This window comes from Gigantopelta aegis, chromosome 12 (assembly GCF_016097555.1).
Source record: "Gigantopelta aegis isolate Gae_Host chromosome 12, Gae_host_genome, whole genome shotgun sequence".
NCBI classification, from domain to species: domain Eukaryota; kingdom Metazoa; phylum Mollusca; class Gastropoda; order Neomphalida; family Peltospiridae; genus Gigantopelta; species Gigantopelta aegis.
In genome coordinates, this window is record NC_054710.1 from 22,811,605 (window position 1) to 22,825,832 (window position 14,228).

Genomic DNA, 14,228 nt, shown 5'->3' on the forward strand with positions numbered 1-14,228 from the left:
GTTTAAACCAGTATGCTGGAAGAAAGAGCTATGTGTCCCCAAAGGCAGGCAAAGGTACATGCAAAAATCCACGGGCCTGCTGATATTAATAAAAAAAATCTTATGGCCACTAAGGCTATATAGAAAAATATAGCGAAATTAATTGTGGTCTGTGGCCTGATATATTTCACACATTACACCAGTTAAATGCTTGATACGGTTGAAAATATAGCCAGAGAGGTGAAATTATAAAGACTGACTGTGAATATCACAAGGAATATGAAAACTGATTTATTTATTTTCTAAATATTTTATTAAATTAAACAGAAATAATAATAATTTATTAAAAATTTAAATTAAATTGTTCAACTTTTAAATTTCAGTATCCTCCAAAATAGCATAAAATGACCTCTGATGTTACTACATGTTGTTGAATATTTTTTTTTTTTACAGTTTTGAGCTAAACATATTGTAAAAAAAAAAAGAGCAAAAGTTGGATTTTATTGGTCAATATTGAGATTTTGTTTTTTAAATATTGAATTTTAATGAGTTTCTCAATTATTGCAATTGAACAGAAGATCTAAATATAATGAATATATAAGTACTAAATATAATTAAACACTTTAAGTAAATAGTATGGTTTTTAACAAGATTTAGTACTCTAATAATACATTTCAGCTACATTTATGTAAATTACACACTTCGGTCATTGATCTAAAAATGGTCTTTTATCCTCTGACCTCATACTTCTGACACATTTCTAATAAGGTACCATGAATTCAGTCACCACATCTTTAATAAGCCTCGAATTATCATATATCTAAACTGCAATATTTTACAGATACAGGTTTTAATTTTTTTCTAAAAAAATTGAATTTAAGTTTAATATTTCATAAAAAAGAAGTAAAATCTAAAAAAAAAAAAATTCTTTAAATATTTCAAAATCTGTCCAAGACAACACTTGTAGATAGAACATATGTAGACGAAAAAATAGCTTTTTATTGTATGAAAAAATTCCAACATTTGATAAAGTTATTACATTCTGAAGTTGGTGTCCCTCAAGTTTCCATTGCTAAAATTGGCCATGTCAAAGCACTGTGGTAGGTGTTTTAATACAGCCTCTATATACTCTCATTTTAAAGGTGACAACCCGATACTTACCGAGCATTGCTTTAATATGTATATCATTGGAATGCATTAGTGTGGGCCAGTTTTTAGGGGGGAAAATGGACTGATAGGCCTCAGATTGCAGTTATCTTCCCATCCGGAAATTTGTCCTCGCAAGTAGTCTGCTGTTTGACTGAGATTATTTCATGGCAGACAACTATGAAGTGGCAAGTATTTGACTGAAGTGACAGGGAAGAGTATGTAGTTTGTAAACATGTGTAACTTGATGACATTGACGACTTGTTTGTGGTAATTCCGGCCCATGCAAAAGTAGTGTTTTTTGTGTAAAATAGGTGTACTCCGGCCAGGTTTAGATGGTGTGTTTGTTTAAACCAATATGCGTGGAGAAAGAGCTGGACAACAGGGGTTGTCCTTTTTAGGGTATGTGTCCCCCAGACATGCAAAGTTATATGCACAAATCCACAGACCTGAGACCTGAGAATGGTCAGAAATGTAATTGTATTGCATATACAGCTATTTAAATTCGAAACAAAGATTATTTGGCCTAAGAAACATGTAGGTTTTATTTATAACAGATTAGACTAGCCAACATCTTGATAATGTGGCTACAAAGTATATAAGTGATAGTGAAAAGTAAATAAATGAAAGAAAAAAATAAATACAATAAAATAAATAAAATAAATAAAATAAGATAAATAAATAATAAATAAGGTCATGGTGCTACACACACATAAAAACACACGCGCGCGCGCGCATGCATGAGCGCACACACACAGACACACAAATATATATTTTAAGTAAATAAATAAATACATAAATAAATTATTTGTGGATAGACATGTGACACTAAATAGTAGTTGTACGACTGTCTTTTTTTAATGAAACGATAAAGGTCTACCGTCTATGTGAGTTAGGCGTTTTATTGGGGGGGGGGGGGGGGGGGGGAATGCAGGTAAAATGGTTAGGGGGAAGGTGGGGCATATTTTATTAAATTTTAAACACTGATACACACGGATAATTAAACATCCCTGGAAATCCGTGTGAATATTTAACTACAATTCTAATTGTTTAAAGTAGAAAACACATTCCACTAAAGTTTATTTTATTTTATGAATCTTTAATTTAGCGTTGTTAAAAAAACAAAAAAACACTGACAGGCGGCTCCAGACACTTCGTCTAAGTTAATGTTTCACTGCTTTTGGACTTAAACCATTCCGATGTAAACTTTAGTAAACCGTTTTCGCAGCTATTTTACCATCCTATACGAAATATATACGTTAGTCGCCTGAGATTCAAAGCTCTACGAAGCTACGCACGATGCTCATGACAACTGTCGATCATGCCCTAATTTGTATATAGCCTCGATACCGTCTAAGTCGGCAAGGGACGTTACTCTTCGCGCACATACGCAACAGAAATGTGAAAGAGGTCTATTATATGGACACAATAGTATGTTAATTTTTATTTCTGATCTATATGTCAAAACTGTTATTGTGATGAAATTCGTTGTCTGCACTTATATCTGAGATATAATTCCCCTTCTATATTCCAAGGGGCGGGACGTAGCCCAGTGGTAAAGCGTTCGCTCGATGCGCGGTCGGTCTAGGATAGATCCCCGTTGGTGGGCCCATTGGGTTATTTTTCGTTCCAGCCAGTGCACTACTACTGGTATATCAAAGGCCGTGGTATGTACTACCCTGTCTGTTGGATGGTGCATACAAAAGATCCCTTGCTGCTAATCGAAATGTGTGTAAAAAAACAAATTAAAAAAAACAAAAAACAAAAACAGCAATAAGCAACAACAAAAAACACACACAAATAAAACAAAACAAAAACACGAACAATAAGACACACACACACACACACACACACACACGCACGCACGCACACGCACACGCACACGCACACGCACACGCACACACACACACAGACACACACCAAGACAAAAACAAAAGAACTATGAAAAAACAAAAAACAACGAACAAACAAAACAAACCCCACATCTAACCATGCAATGTTTTCTTTTCTAGAATCTAATCTAAATACGCCAACCACGACGCCAACCACGACGCCAGGTATGTTTATATTAATTTATAATTACCCAGGGGAACAAGCAGTAGAGAGTCTTGTTTTGTTCAGACTTTTGGTGGGCACAAAATTTGGCACGAACGATTTTGTCGTTCGTCTGTCGGTTATGCAAAACCAATATTAACATAAACGACAGATCGTTCGTGCGAAAGCTGTAATCATTTGTCAGAAAATTTATAAAGACATATTTCCTAATCGTGTCACTGTTTTTGGAAGAAAATAATAAGATAACTGGGCTACATTGTTGGTGTTTGAAAGATACAAAGTAATCTGTTTGAAATCAGCATCGCAGTCGATATAAGTATCGAAAAAGTTAAGTAACATAGCTGCAAGGTACCCTTTGGTCATTACGCTGTGTGCACAAAATCATATACTGTTCGGAAATTAAATGGGCTGGAGTTTCAGCCATAGTGAGCATTCCGTTGTTTTTATTTTTTTGTGTGTTTTGTTTTTGTTTGTTTGTTTTTTTGTTGTTTTTTCAACCAATCTGTATTCAGCTACTACGAAACATTAGGATGAATAGAAATGTATTGGATTTACAGATACTCATATTCTCATCAAGAAAATGTAAGTAAATTATGATTTTAATAATTGTGAAAGGTTGTGTTGGCCAAAACAATTATACGATTCGCATAATTTTGGTAGTTTAAAAAAAAACACCCAGCAATAAGCAATAACAAAAAAACACACAAATAAAACAAAACAAAAACACGAACAATAACACACACACACACACACACACACACACACACACACCAAGACAAAAACAAAAGAACTATGAAAAAACAAAAAACAACTAACAAACAAAACAAACCCCACATCTAACTATGCAATGTTTTCTGTTCTAGAATCTAATCTAAATACGCCAACCACGACGCCAACCACGACGCCAGGTATGTTTATATTAATTTATAATTACCCAGGGGAACAAGCAGTAGAGAGTCTTGTTTTGTTCAGACTTTTGGTGGGCACAAAATTTGGCACGAACGATTTTGTCGTTCGTCTGTCGGTTATGTAAAACTAATATTAACATAAACGACAGATCGTTCGTGCGAAAGCTGTAATCATTTGTCAGAAAATTTATAAAGACATGTTTCCTAATCATGTCACTGTTTTTGGAAGAAAATAATAAGATAACGGGCCTACATTGTTGGTGTTTGAAAGATACAAAGTAATCTGTTTGAAATCAGCATCGCAGTCGATATAAGTATCGAAAAAGTTAAGTAACATAGCTGCAAGGTACCCTTTGGTCATTTCGCTATGTCACAAAATCATATACTGTTCGGAAATTAAATGGGCTGGAGTTTCAGCCATAGTGAGCATTCCGTTGTTGGTTTTTTTGTGTGTTTTGTTTTTGTTTGTTTGTTTTTTGTTGTTTTTTTCAACCAATCAGTATTCAGCTACTACGAAACATTAGGATGAATAGAAATGTATTGGATTTACAGATACTCATATTCTCATCAAGAAAATGTAAGTACATTATGATTTTAATAATTATGAAAGATTGTGTTGGCCAATATACGATTCGCCTAATTTTGGTAGTTTACTTTCAGACCCGGAAGCATTAAAGACGCTCAATCACGGATGGTTGACCTAATTATTGACCCAACAAAGTATTATATGACAATATATATATCTATATCTATATGAAAAAGTACTTTATTGAACAATCTACATAACCAGCATATTCCACTTATTATTGATATTTTATAAAAAAAATATTCAATTATGTCGACGGTCCATAATTCAGAGAAAAATAATGGCTATTTGGAGAGCAGACGTGTGACGTATTATTTTGAGTCACGTGGCGGGTATCCCCCGAATAAGCGCAGTGTCAAAACTATTTACCAATTTCGTGTAACAAGAACGCTTGACCGTTCCCTGCGACGTAGGGTAAATAGATAAAAACAATAATGAAATAAGTTATTAAAAATTAATAAAAACATGTACTGAATGATAATAAGGTTATACATTACTTTATTTTAGTAACAGAAGCATGTTAAACGTCGACAATCCAGACTAGTTAGGCATCTGTAGGTAAATGTATCGTTAGTCGTAGGCCTACGCAAGAAAAACACCCTCTAAACATCTGGGAGGGCGAGACGTAGCCAAGTGGTCACTTGATGCGCTGTCGGTTTGGGATCGATCCCCGTCAGTGGGCCCATAGGGCTATTTCTCGCTCCAGCCAGTGCACCACGACTGGTATTTCAAAGGCCGTGGTATGTGCTATCCTGTCTGGGATGATGCATATAAAAGATCCCTTGATGCTAATCGAAAATAATAGCCTATGAAGTGGCGACAGCGGGTTTCTTCTCAATATCTGTGTGGTCCTTAACAATATGTCTGACGCCATATAACCGAAATAAAACGTGTTGAGTGTTTCATTAAATAAAACATTTTGTTCGAAACATCTCGATCAAAAACACCTTCATTGTCCACCTTGTCAAATACATTTTATGCAAAATATGCCATAACAGCTCACTTGGGATAGGAATTGTTACATTTTAAAATAATACTCTGAACTAGACGGTGTTTATATACGATGTGACTATATATACGATGACTGAGCATATAGACGGGTTTATTGACCATTGCCGTCAAAGTACTGTGCGCGGCCTAGCGTAGTTATTTGTTAACCATTTGTTTAATAGTTTGAGTGTTTGAGTGTCTTTGGGGGGTTGGGGGTATTTATTTAATGTTGTATTTTTTGTTTATTTATAAAAACAGATCTAAAAGGTAACAAATTCATTACGCGGGTGTTTGTACAGGATTGTACGCCTCGAAAATCTGTATTGCCTGACCATTTTTCGAGGGGCTTACAATTCCGTACGCCTGTCAAAAACCCGCGTAACTAATAGTATTGGTTACTAATATAATCGCACGCTTCATAGTCTGCATATACACGTATTGCAGACGATTTGCCAATATCAAATCATGTAATTGACATTTTACTAAAACTCATTGTGAGTTAATCACTTCTTGAATTAACTACTGACAGCATTGCTTTAAGTTCCCGGTTGTTTGTTTGTGTGTCTGTGCGTTTGTTTCTTTTTTCTTTCTTTATTTTTCTTTGGGGGGGTTGGGGGTATTTTATTGTTGCTTGTGTTGGGTGAGTTTTGTTCGGTGTTTAATTTTTCATTTTTATATTCCATTTCATTGTACATAAAATGATGATGCTAGCTGTTGACATTTATACATTTTTTTTATTACAGCATGTGCAGATGGCTTTTGGGGTCAGTCTTGCTCTAAGAAATGTGATAACTGTAAAGGATCTAAATGTGACAAAGATACTGGAAGTTGCTTAAGTTGGTATTGGTTATTGATGCTAGACAGTGTTTATATACGATGCGACTATATATACGACGGTCATGTATAAAGCCTCCGCTAACGAGGGCTGGCTATATTCACAACACAAATGTATTAGGCGGTAAATAAGTATTTGATTGATCCATATTCCCGAACCATCTAGAACAGGAGTAATACATGCTAAGTACTGTACGAACAGAGCGTTTTCTGAACAGGGGAGGGGGGTGGGGAGTGCAAGAATTTAGCGGACCCTTTTGTGTACGTTTTCCATAGACATATAATTCCATTTTATAATTACTGATTTGTAAAAAGCGTCTTAATTGGTTAAAATGCTACCACGTGATCTGATTCTTCCATGAACGTGAACACTGCACTTGTTCGGTAAACAAGGCAATAACGCGCTACGCCATTCATTCAGTGTGTAAAACGGTTTTGGTGTTTATCATCACATGAACGTCAAAAACATAACGTTCAATTCTTGAATGAATAGCGTAATATTGCCCGTGCAGTACTAACAAAAAAATAAAATAATAAAAAATAAAAATAATAATAAAATACTACTAATAATAATACACAATTTTTTTTTTATTTTTTTTTTATTATTATTATTATTATTAGCCTACTACTACCTTTTTGGGGGTGGAGGGGGCGGTGTTTTATCAGGTGGAGATTTGGCTATAAAAATGCAAGATTAACGTTTTATCAGGGGGAGTTTTGGCTATAAAAATGGAAGATTAACGGAAGGTTTAAACCGAATGACCGAATAATAATAATAATAATAATAATAAAACGGAATGGCCATTTTGCGAACCAGTCAAAATAATTTGCACACACGCCTGATAATAATAATAATGATAATAATAATAATAAGAAGAAGAAGACGAAAAAGAAATGGTAAGTTCATGTTCCGACTGTTTATTATTTTATTTCAGCGTATTCGCAATTATTTTCGTCATGAAATTAATAATATATTTTTATTATTTGCCATGTATATAGCCGGCCCCCATTTGTAAACACGGCGGTCGTCTATATAAAATTCAAAAATACATTATACGGTTGTCATTTAAGAATTGAACGTGAATTTTTTTTAGTTTCATGCTAGTATGAAACGCAAAACCGCTTTACACACTTTAGTATGAATGGCTTCGCGCTAACGCGCTACGCCATTCATACAGTGTGTAAAGCGGTTTTGCGTTTCATACTAGCATGAAACTCAAAAATATTCACGTTCAATTCTTATAATTCCAAACACATAACCATGTCATTAATGTAAACCTCTTTAAAATAAAAAGTGAACTGTATTTTCCAACTATTTACTATTTTATTAACACGAAATTCATACTCAACATTAGCGGAATGCCTATGGTAGTTTCGGCTTTTTCCGTCAATAGCCGAATGAGAGAATGACAATGTTACAATCATTAATACAATTCATATTAATTTTTTGCATTAAATATCAATACCAAGTAGAAACCTTTTGAATTCACTAGAAACATATAACGTAAGTAATTTTAATAACTTTTAACCTGTAATAAAAATGTCTGAAGTGATCTATTTTATATGGTATAATTTATATGTGAAGCGGTTGGTGTATGAATATTTAACTACGAACTGTGGATGGGCGCCATTTTTTTATTACTGTCCAGATTAACCAATTACGACTTTGAAAATACAGTTATAAAATATCTGAGTGCGTGAAAATTCCATGTGTTGATAGATTTGATATGGAGAAAGTGGTTTCAATGTTTCCAGAAATGGATGAAACAGGTGTGTCGCGAGTTTCTGTGTTTACTGGCCTTGTAATTGGGGAAGTGGCAACACAGGATGGTTTTGGCATGTGTGACTTCAAGTGGTGCGACACAAGTATTCGTGACATTTGACAGTGCCATGCTGATGTTTCGTTTTTGGAAAGTGGAACATTCTCTGTTGTAGCTTCGAATTGAAGCTTCGTTCCTGTGTCCCGACATGTACATGATATGCCTAGTTTCAAAACCTGAGTCGTTTAAAGATTGGATCGCAGTGGCTATGTGTTGTGTACCGTGTACGTCATACTACAATGCCGTTGAATGCGCGTTACTGCTAATGGTTGGCATGAACTGACTGAATTTTGTTTTTGAAATCTTTTTTATAAAAGACCAAATTCCATTGGAATTATACACTTTTTTTGGATCGACAAAATAGATTTTTAGCTGTGGGATTTTGAATTCACTATAAACATGTAACGTAAGTAATTTCAATAACTTTTAACCTTTAATAAAAAAATGTCTGAAGCGACCTATTTTGTATGGTATAATTTATAAGTTGACGGCAGACGATTACTGTTTGATGTCTAAAAATAGAATCTCAAGGAAATTCCTCGGGGATTCCTTTGTTGACATAATTCATAAAGTAGTTCCGGCTATATAGCCAAAAATAGTGCTAAACTGAGATTCATGGTGCTATGAATGCCAGTTTTTATCATCACGTGATACGAATTTAACCAATCCAAGGGTTTATAATAAAGGGATTTTTAGAGATTGGAATTATATATATATATATATATATATATATATATATATATATATATATAGCCTCATCACTACGAGTCTGTTTTGCCGTATTTTTTTTATGACTTATCACATGAAGAGTTCCAAATTTTAAAAATGAAGTGTGTCATGGAATTCCCTCGAGCGTAGTTCAATTAAAATGTTTTGGATCAAACAGTTACTAGGTTTGGTATTCTAAATGAATGTAATTTCCATTTATAATCCATATTTAGAGAAATAAGGCCCACTAAATCCGTGATTGAGCGCCTTTAAGCTCAATGTAGCGACGAGCAAGCAATGGGCCGCTACTCTAAACGCATATGTAATATTGAGCGCCTTTAAGCTCATTGTAGCGACGAGCCAGCAATGGGCCGCTACTCTAAACGCATTTGACAAAATCGAGACTCAGATTATATCATTTTTCTGCAGCCTTACGTACATTAACGACTGGTGTAATAATGGGAATTGTGCCTAATATGTAAAGTAGGGTGATGAATGCATTAAATCAACGTGACTTTGCCATTTTAGTGCGAAGTAGATATTGATAATTTTATTTTTTACAAACATTCATAAACACTTTAAAGGCATTTAAACATACAGACCCAACTTCATATGTTTATAATATGATGGGAAATACTTTTAAGAAATGATTTTCACCAGTAACATATTTTGAAACAACTGTATCCATGGTTTGTTTCTTTATGAATCGTCGGTACTGCGTAGCTATGGTGACCGGAAAAACACGTCGCTAATGGTAGTTGTGCTTCTTGATAATAGCGCGTATACTTCCGTAAATGATATATAAATAGCGTGTTAAACGTTCAATAAAGCTTTTGTAGGTTTAATCAATACCAAATTAGTTTGCTTTTCAAGAATAAATCACATTGAAAAAGTATTGAGCTGCTGAAGACCAAAACGTTTTTTTTTTTTTTATAGTGTTCAACAGAAATAAAAATAATATAATATACAGCTATTAGCCAAAGGTTTTCAGTGATACAGTTGTAGAACACAATTGCACATTTTGATTCAAAGTTTACTCATATTTTCTCTCTCTTTATCTGTTGGGGTTTTCTTTGGAACACATTAAGTAACTGAGTGTGAATAAAAGAACTTGTAGATGGTTTTTTTTTTTTTTAGATAAATTAAAATACAATATAGTAATTAGCCAAAAATGACAGTGTTAAAGTCATTTTTGTTGTATTTGCATACACTGACAAATTATTGAGTGACAGTCACTATGTGGCAAAAATATGTTGTATAGTGTTTGAGAAATTGATATGTAATACACCAACATTGCCAAATGTATGTCTTTTATCGTACTCACTGATGGTGATTTGTAGATGTAACAGACTGCTATGAACATTTCGTTATTGACTATGGGGGATTCACTGCAAATTTCTCAAGTAACTAATAATTAAACAAAATCTTTCTATATTCAAGATTACCTTGTATTATTTTGTTTGTCATGGTTGTACCTGTACTTGTATGTATTTAGCAAAATACAAATTGGTGTTTTTCAAACAAACTATTTAAGTTACGAACATCAGGAATATAATCATAATATTTAGTGGTAAGTTCAAGACAAACGTTTCACATAATATTTTAAATGACCAATCAAAACCAATTGTTCATACATAATGTTAGCAAATACTAACAAAACTGTGATTTCAACTGACATCTGCATTTTAACAACACCAATCATGTTTTTTATTCCATTTCTTTTTTTTCTTTTTTTTCCGAAAAACATGCTTGTTTTATTTTAGTATTGAAACCATTTCCTCGTTCCAGCCAGTGCACCACGACTTGTATATCAAAGGCTGTCTATGTGCTATCATGTCTGTTGGAAAGTGCATATAAAATATCCCTTGATGCTAATGAAAACATTTAGCGGCTTTCCTCTCTAAGACTATATATGGAAATTACCACATGTCTGAAATCTAATAGACGATGATTAATAAAATAATTCTGATAGCAAAACACGATTCATAATCTTATAACTAGATGCTTTCAAAATCAACTGCTGCTCGTAAACGGTCTTTCAGCAAGCTGAACCAGTTGAAAACACTGCAAAGAAATAGAATGTCACAGGAAACTCTTCAGTCTCTGCTGTGCATTATGCATCTTTGCCCTGAAATAGAAAGTTTTGATCCAGTATTCAACACTAGATTGAATGTGCAAAAGGTACACACCATGTAAATGGACACAGCGTTCCAACTCTGAATTCCTGTGGTGACCATATGAAAGAGTTGATGGAGCTTCATTAATAATTCTTGACCTTTAGAAAAATTTAATGACATGGTTTATATTCTTGTGTGTTTTACGCTCTTGCTTGTCTGGCTTAAAATGAAAGTTACAACATGATTTAATTGTTTGTTTCATTTTACTGTTATAATTATAAATTTGTAATGTTACAAATTATATAAAAAATCCAGTTATAATTGATCAGGAATTAGGGCTAGTGCTTTCTCTTGGTCTGCTAGTGGTATTTGCAAACCCACTAGCCCTGTGGCTAGTGATCTTCAAAACATTCGTCATATTCTGTCTTGTTGTTTAATGCATGTTTTCTCTCTCTCTCTCTCTCTCTCTCTCTCTCTCTCTCTCTCTCTCTCTCTCTCTCTCTGTCTGTGTGTGTGTGCGTGTGAATAGCTATATATAAATTACTGTGTGCCACTGAATTGCAAATGCATGTACTGTTGTAAAATGTCGGTGATGGGAAAGCCTTTCAACTCAATAAACGTTTGATTTGTCCCATAGTATGGTTTCACATTACATAGACATATATACCAATAAATAAACACTGTAAATTTGTATTAGTATTAGTAAATTTTATTACCAATTATGTATATATCCTTAGTAGAAATAATATACATTGTATATAATTTGGTTATAATTTGAGGATAGTTTAAAAAAAATAAAAATTTAATTAATTATTTTTTTTTAAATTATTTTTTTATTATTATTTTGTTTGTTTGTTGTTTGTTATACTGCTTCATTTTAGGGTGATACGCTGAACACGCATTTTTGCCAAAGCTACCAAATTAGCGTCTGCAATACCTGTGAAAGCGTCATTTTTCCGACTATAAATTTTTTTCTATGAAAAGTTAAAACATTTTGTTTATTTTCCTTAATTGCTTCAATTTACATAAAACAGTGAAAACAGTGTTTTAAAAAATGCTTGCTCTATGCTACTCAATGCTTCTGGGAAATCCCTGTCTATTATCATTTCATTCAGACTATTGTTTGGCACCAACAAGGAATCCTCTATAAAAGAACCGATGGGGTAGTGTGTTGTAATGTAAATGGCAGCTTTCAAGTTGGTACTAGCATAGGATTTTTTATTTAAATTTTTTTTTTATTTGTGACAGGACATTTGATGGTCAAAAGCAACGAAAATCGTTCATATTGCATTGTCGTTTGATTACCGCGACACATTAAAATTTGCATTTATATCGGTACTACTGTAGTAAATCGTTCGTGTAAACACTAATTACATGTGTCGAAAAATTCAAATGTGTGCCCCTTTTGTGTTACCAAGTGTGTTACAAGAATCCTGTGTTTGATACGAAGCCAATTGTTACAGTAATCGTATATCAGATGCCAAAACTATTGTTTCCCTAATCGTATGTTAAACTCCAACAAAAGTATTATAGAAATCTTATGTTTTGCAATTGCCATATTTTCATTTCTGTGTATCCTCCCCCAAAACACCCCAAAAACAAAACAAAAAGCAAACACCCAAAACAACAACAACAAAACAACAACAGCAAACAATAAAAAAAACCCCAAAAAACCCAAACAAAACAAAAAGAGAACCCCCCCCCCCCAAAAAAAAAAAAAAAAAAAAAACAAAACCACACAACAATACTCCCCCCCCCCCCCCCCACCGCACCCCCACCCCTTGGTAAAAAACCCAAACAAAACACAACCCTATGAAAAATCCCAAACTAAACAACCCCACAACATCTGACAATGCACATTTCTCTGTTCTAGCATCTGGTTCTACAGCTGGTCCAACCACACCAACCACTACGCAAACCACGCCAGGTATGTTTATATTAATTAGTAATTACCCATAACTTATACTTATAACAAACAGCATATAGTCTTGTTTTACTTATACTTTCAATATTAAGACATTCATGTTTATGTATTTATGAACAAACTAAAAGTTGTTTTGCTCAAATATGCATGCATTTCAACTCGGATGTATACTTATTATTGTGTGTTTACATATACATTTTGTATAGTCCGTCCCATCCTCCTATAAAAAAATGTGTTGGCTTTTTGTTGTAAATACAGTGCAATTTCAGTTTGGTTTGACGTGAGAAGAAAGTAGAAGTGTTTTGTAAATAATAATATTTTTATTTTATTTTATTTTGGTGTGCAATTTAGAAAACAATCGGCTCAGTAATAAATAACGAAAAATAAATAAATACGAGACGTTTTGCTCAGCTGATAGACCACTTTGGAGTTCCGAGTATTTCCGGATTAGCGCACAGACTGCACAGATATAATTTATTTTGTAGACAAATAAATTCCACCAAACACTCCACCAAAAGGAACTCATCCCCGGATGAATTTGCTCTGCCTGAACATTTATATAGGCCTATCGGCCGAGTTATTTTTTAATTGTTTAAAACCGTTCACACTGGAGTTGAATATCGATAAAAGATCACTCATTTAAAAAAAAAAACAAAACGTACAAAACCAGTACATTGTGTTGTGCACTGATGAGAAAATGTTGATGTATTGATACACGGCTTAAATAAGGCGTGATTGAAAACGTGGTGTCAAAAAAGCTATACCAATATTTATTGTAAATACTAAAAACAATAGTCTATTGTCCAACTATATTATTTTCGTTTTTTTTTTTTTTTTTTTTTTTTTTTTTTTTTTTTTTCCAACGGAACGGTTTATTCAATAAGACTGTTTTTTCCGAGAAAGTGGAAAAAATATCAAAATGTTGACAGCAAAATTATCACTCGAAGAAAAAAAGAAGTGTATAATATTCTAAGAAAAAAGAAGAAGAAAAAAAACAAACATGGGTTGTAAAAAAAAAAAGAGAGATAAAATAATGGGACAGTCGACCAAAGTTTTAGTACAGACAGAAACTGTTGAGTAGTCCTACGTGATTAATACGTTTTGTATTACGTGCAACTTTAAAAGTAAGTCATGTGCGACAAACATTGCACGCAGTAGACA

At 33.5% G+C, this 14,228-nt stretch overlaps 1 protein-coding gene across 1 annotated transcript in view; it reads left to right on the top strand.

The window, feature by feature from the left end:
- The window catches only part of LOC121385899 (scavenger receptor class F member 1-like), a 67,897-nt gene that overhangs the window by 39,063 nt on the left and 14,606 nt on the right, over positions 1–14,228 (top strand). Inside the window, exons 6-9 of the mRNA XM_041516690.1 lie at positions 3,138–3,182; positions 4,044–4,088; positions 6,408–6,500; positions 13,017–13,070. Of these exons, the coding sequence (XP_041372624.1) occupies positions 3,138–3,182; positions 4,044–4,088; positions 6,408–6,500; positions 13,017–13,070 (237 nt within the window). The remainder of the gene's footprint in view (positions 1–3,137; positions 3,183–4,043; positions 4,089–6,407; positions 6,501–13,016; positions 13,071–14,228) is intronic.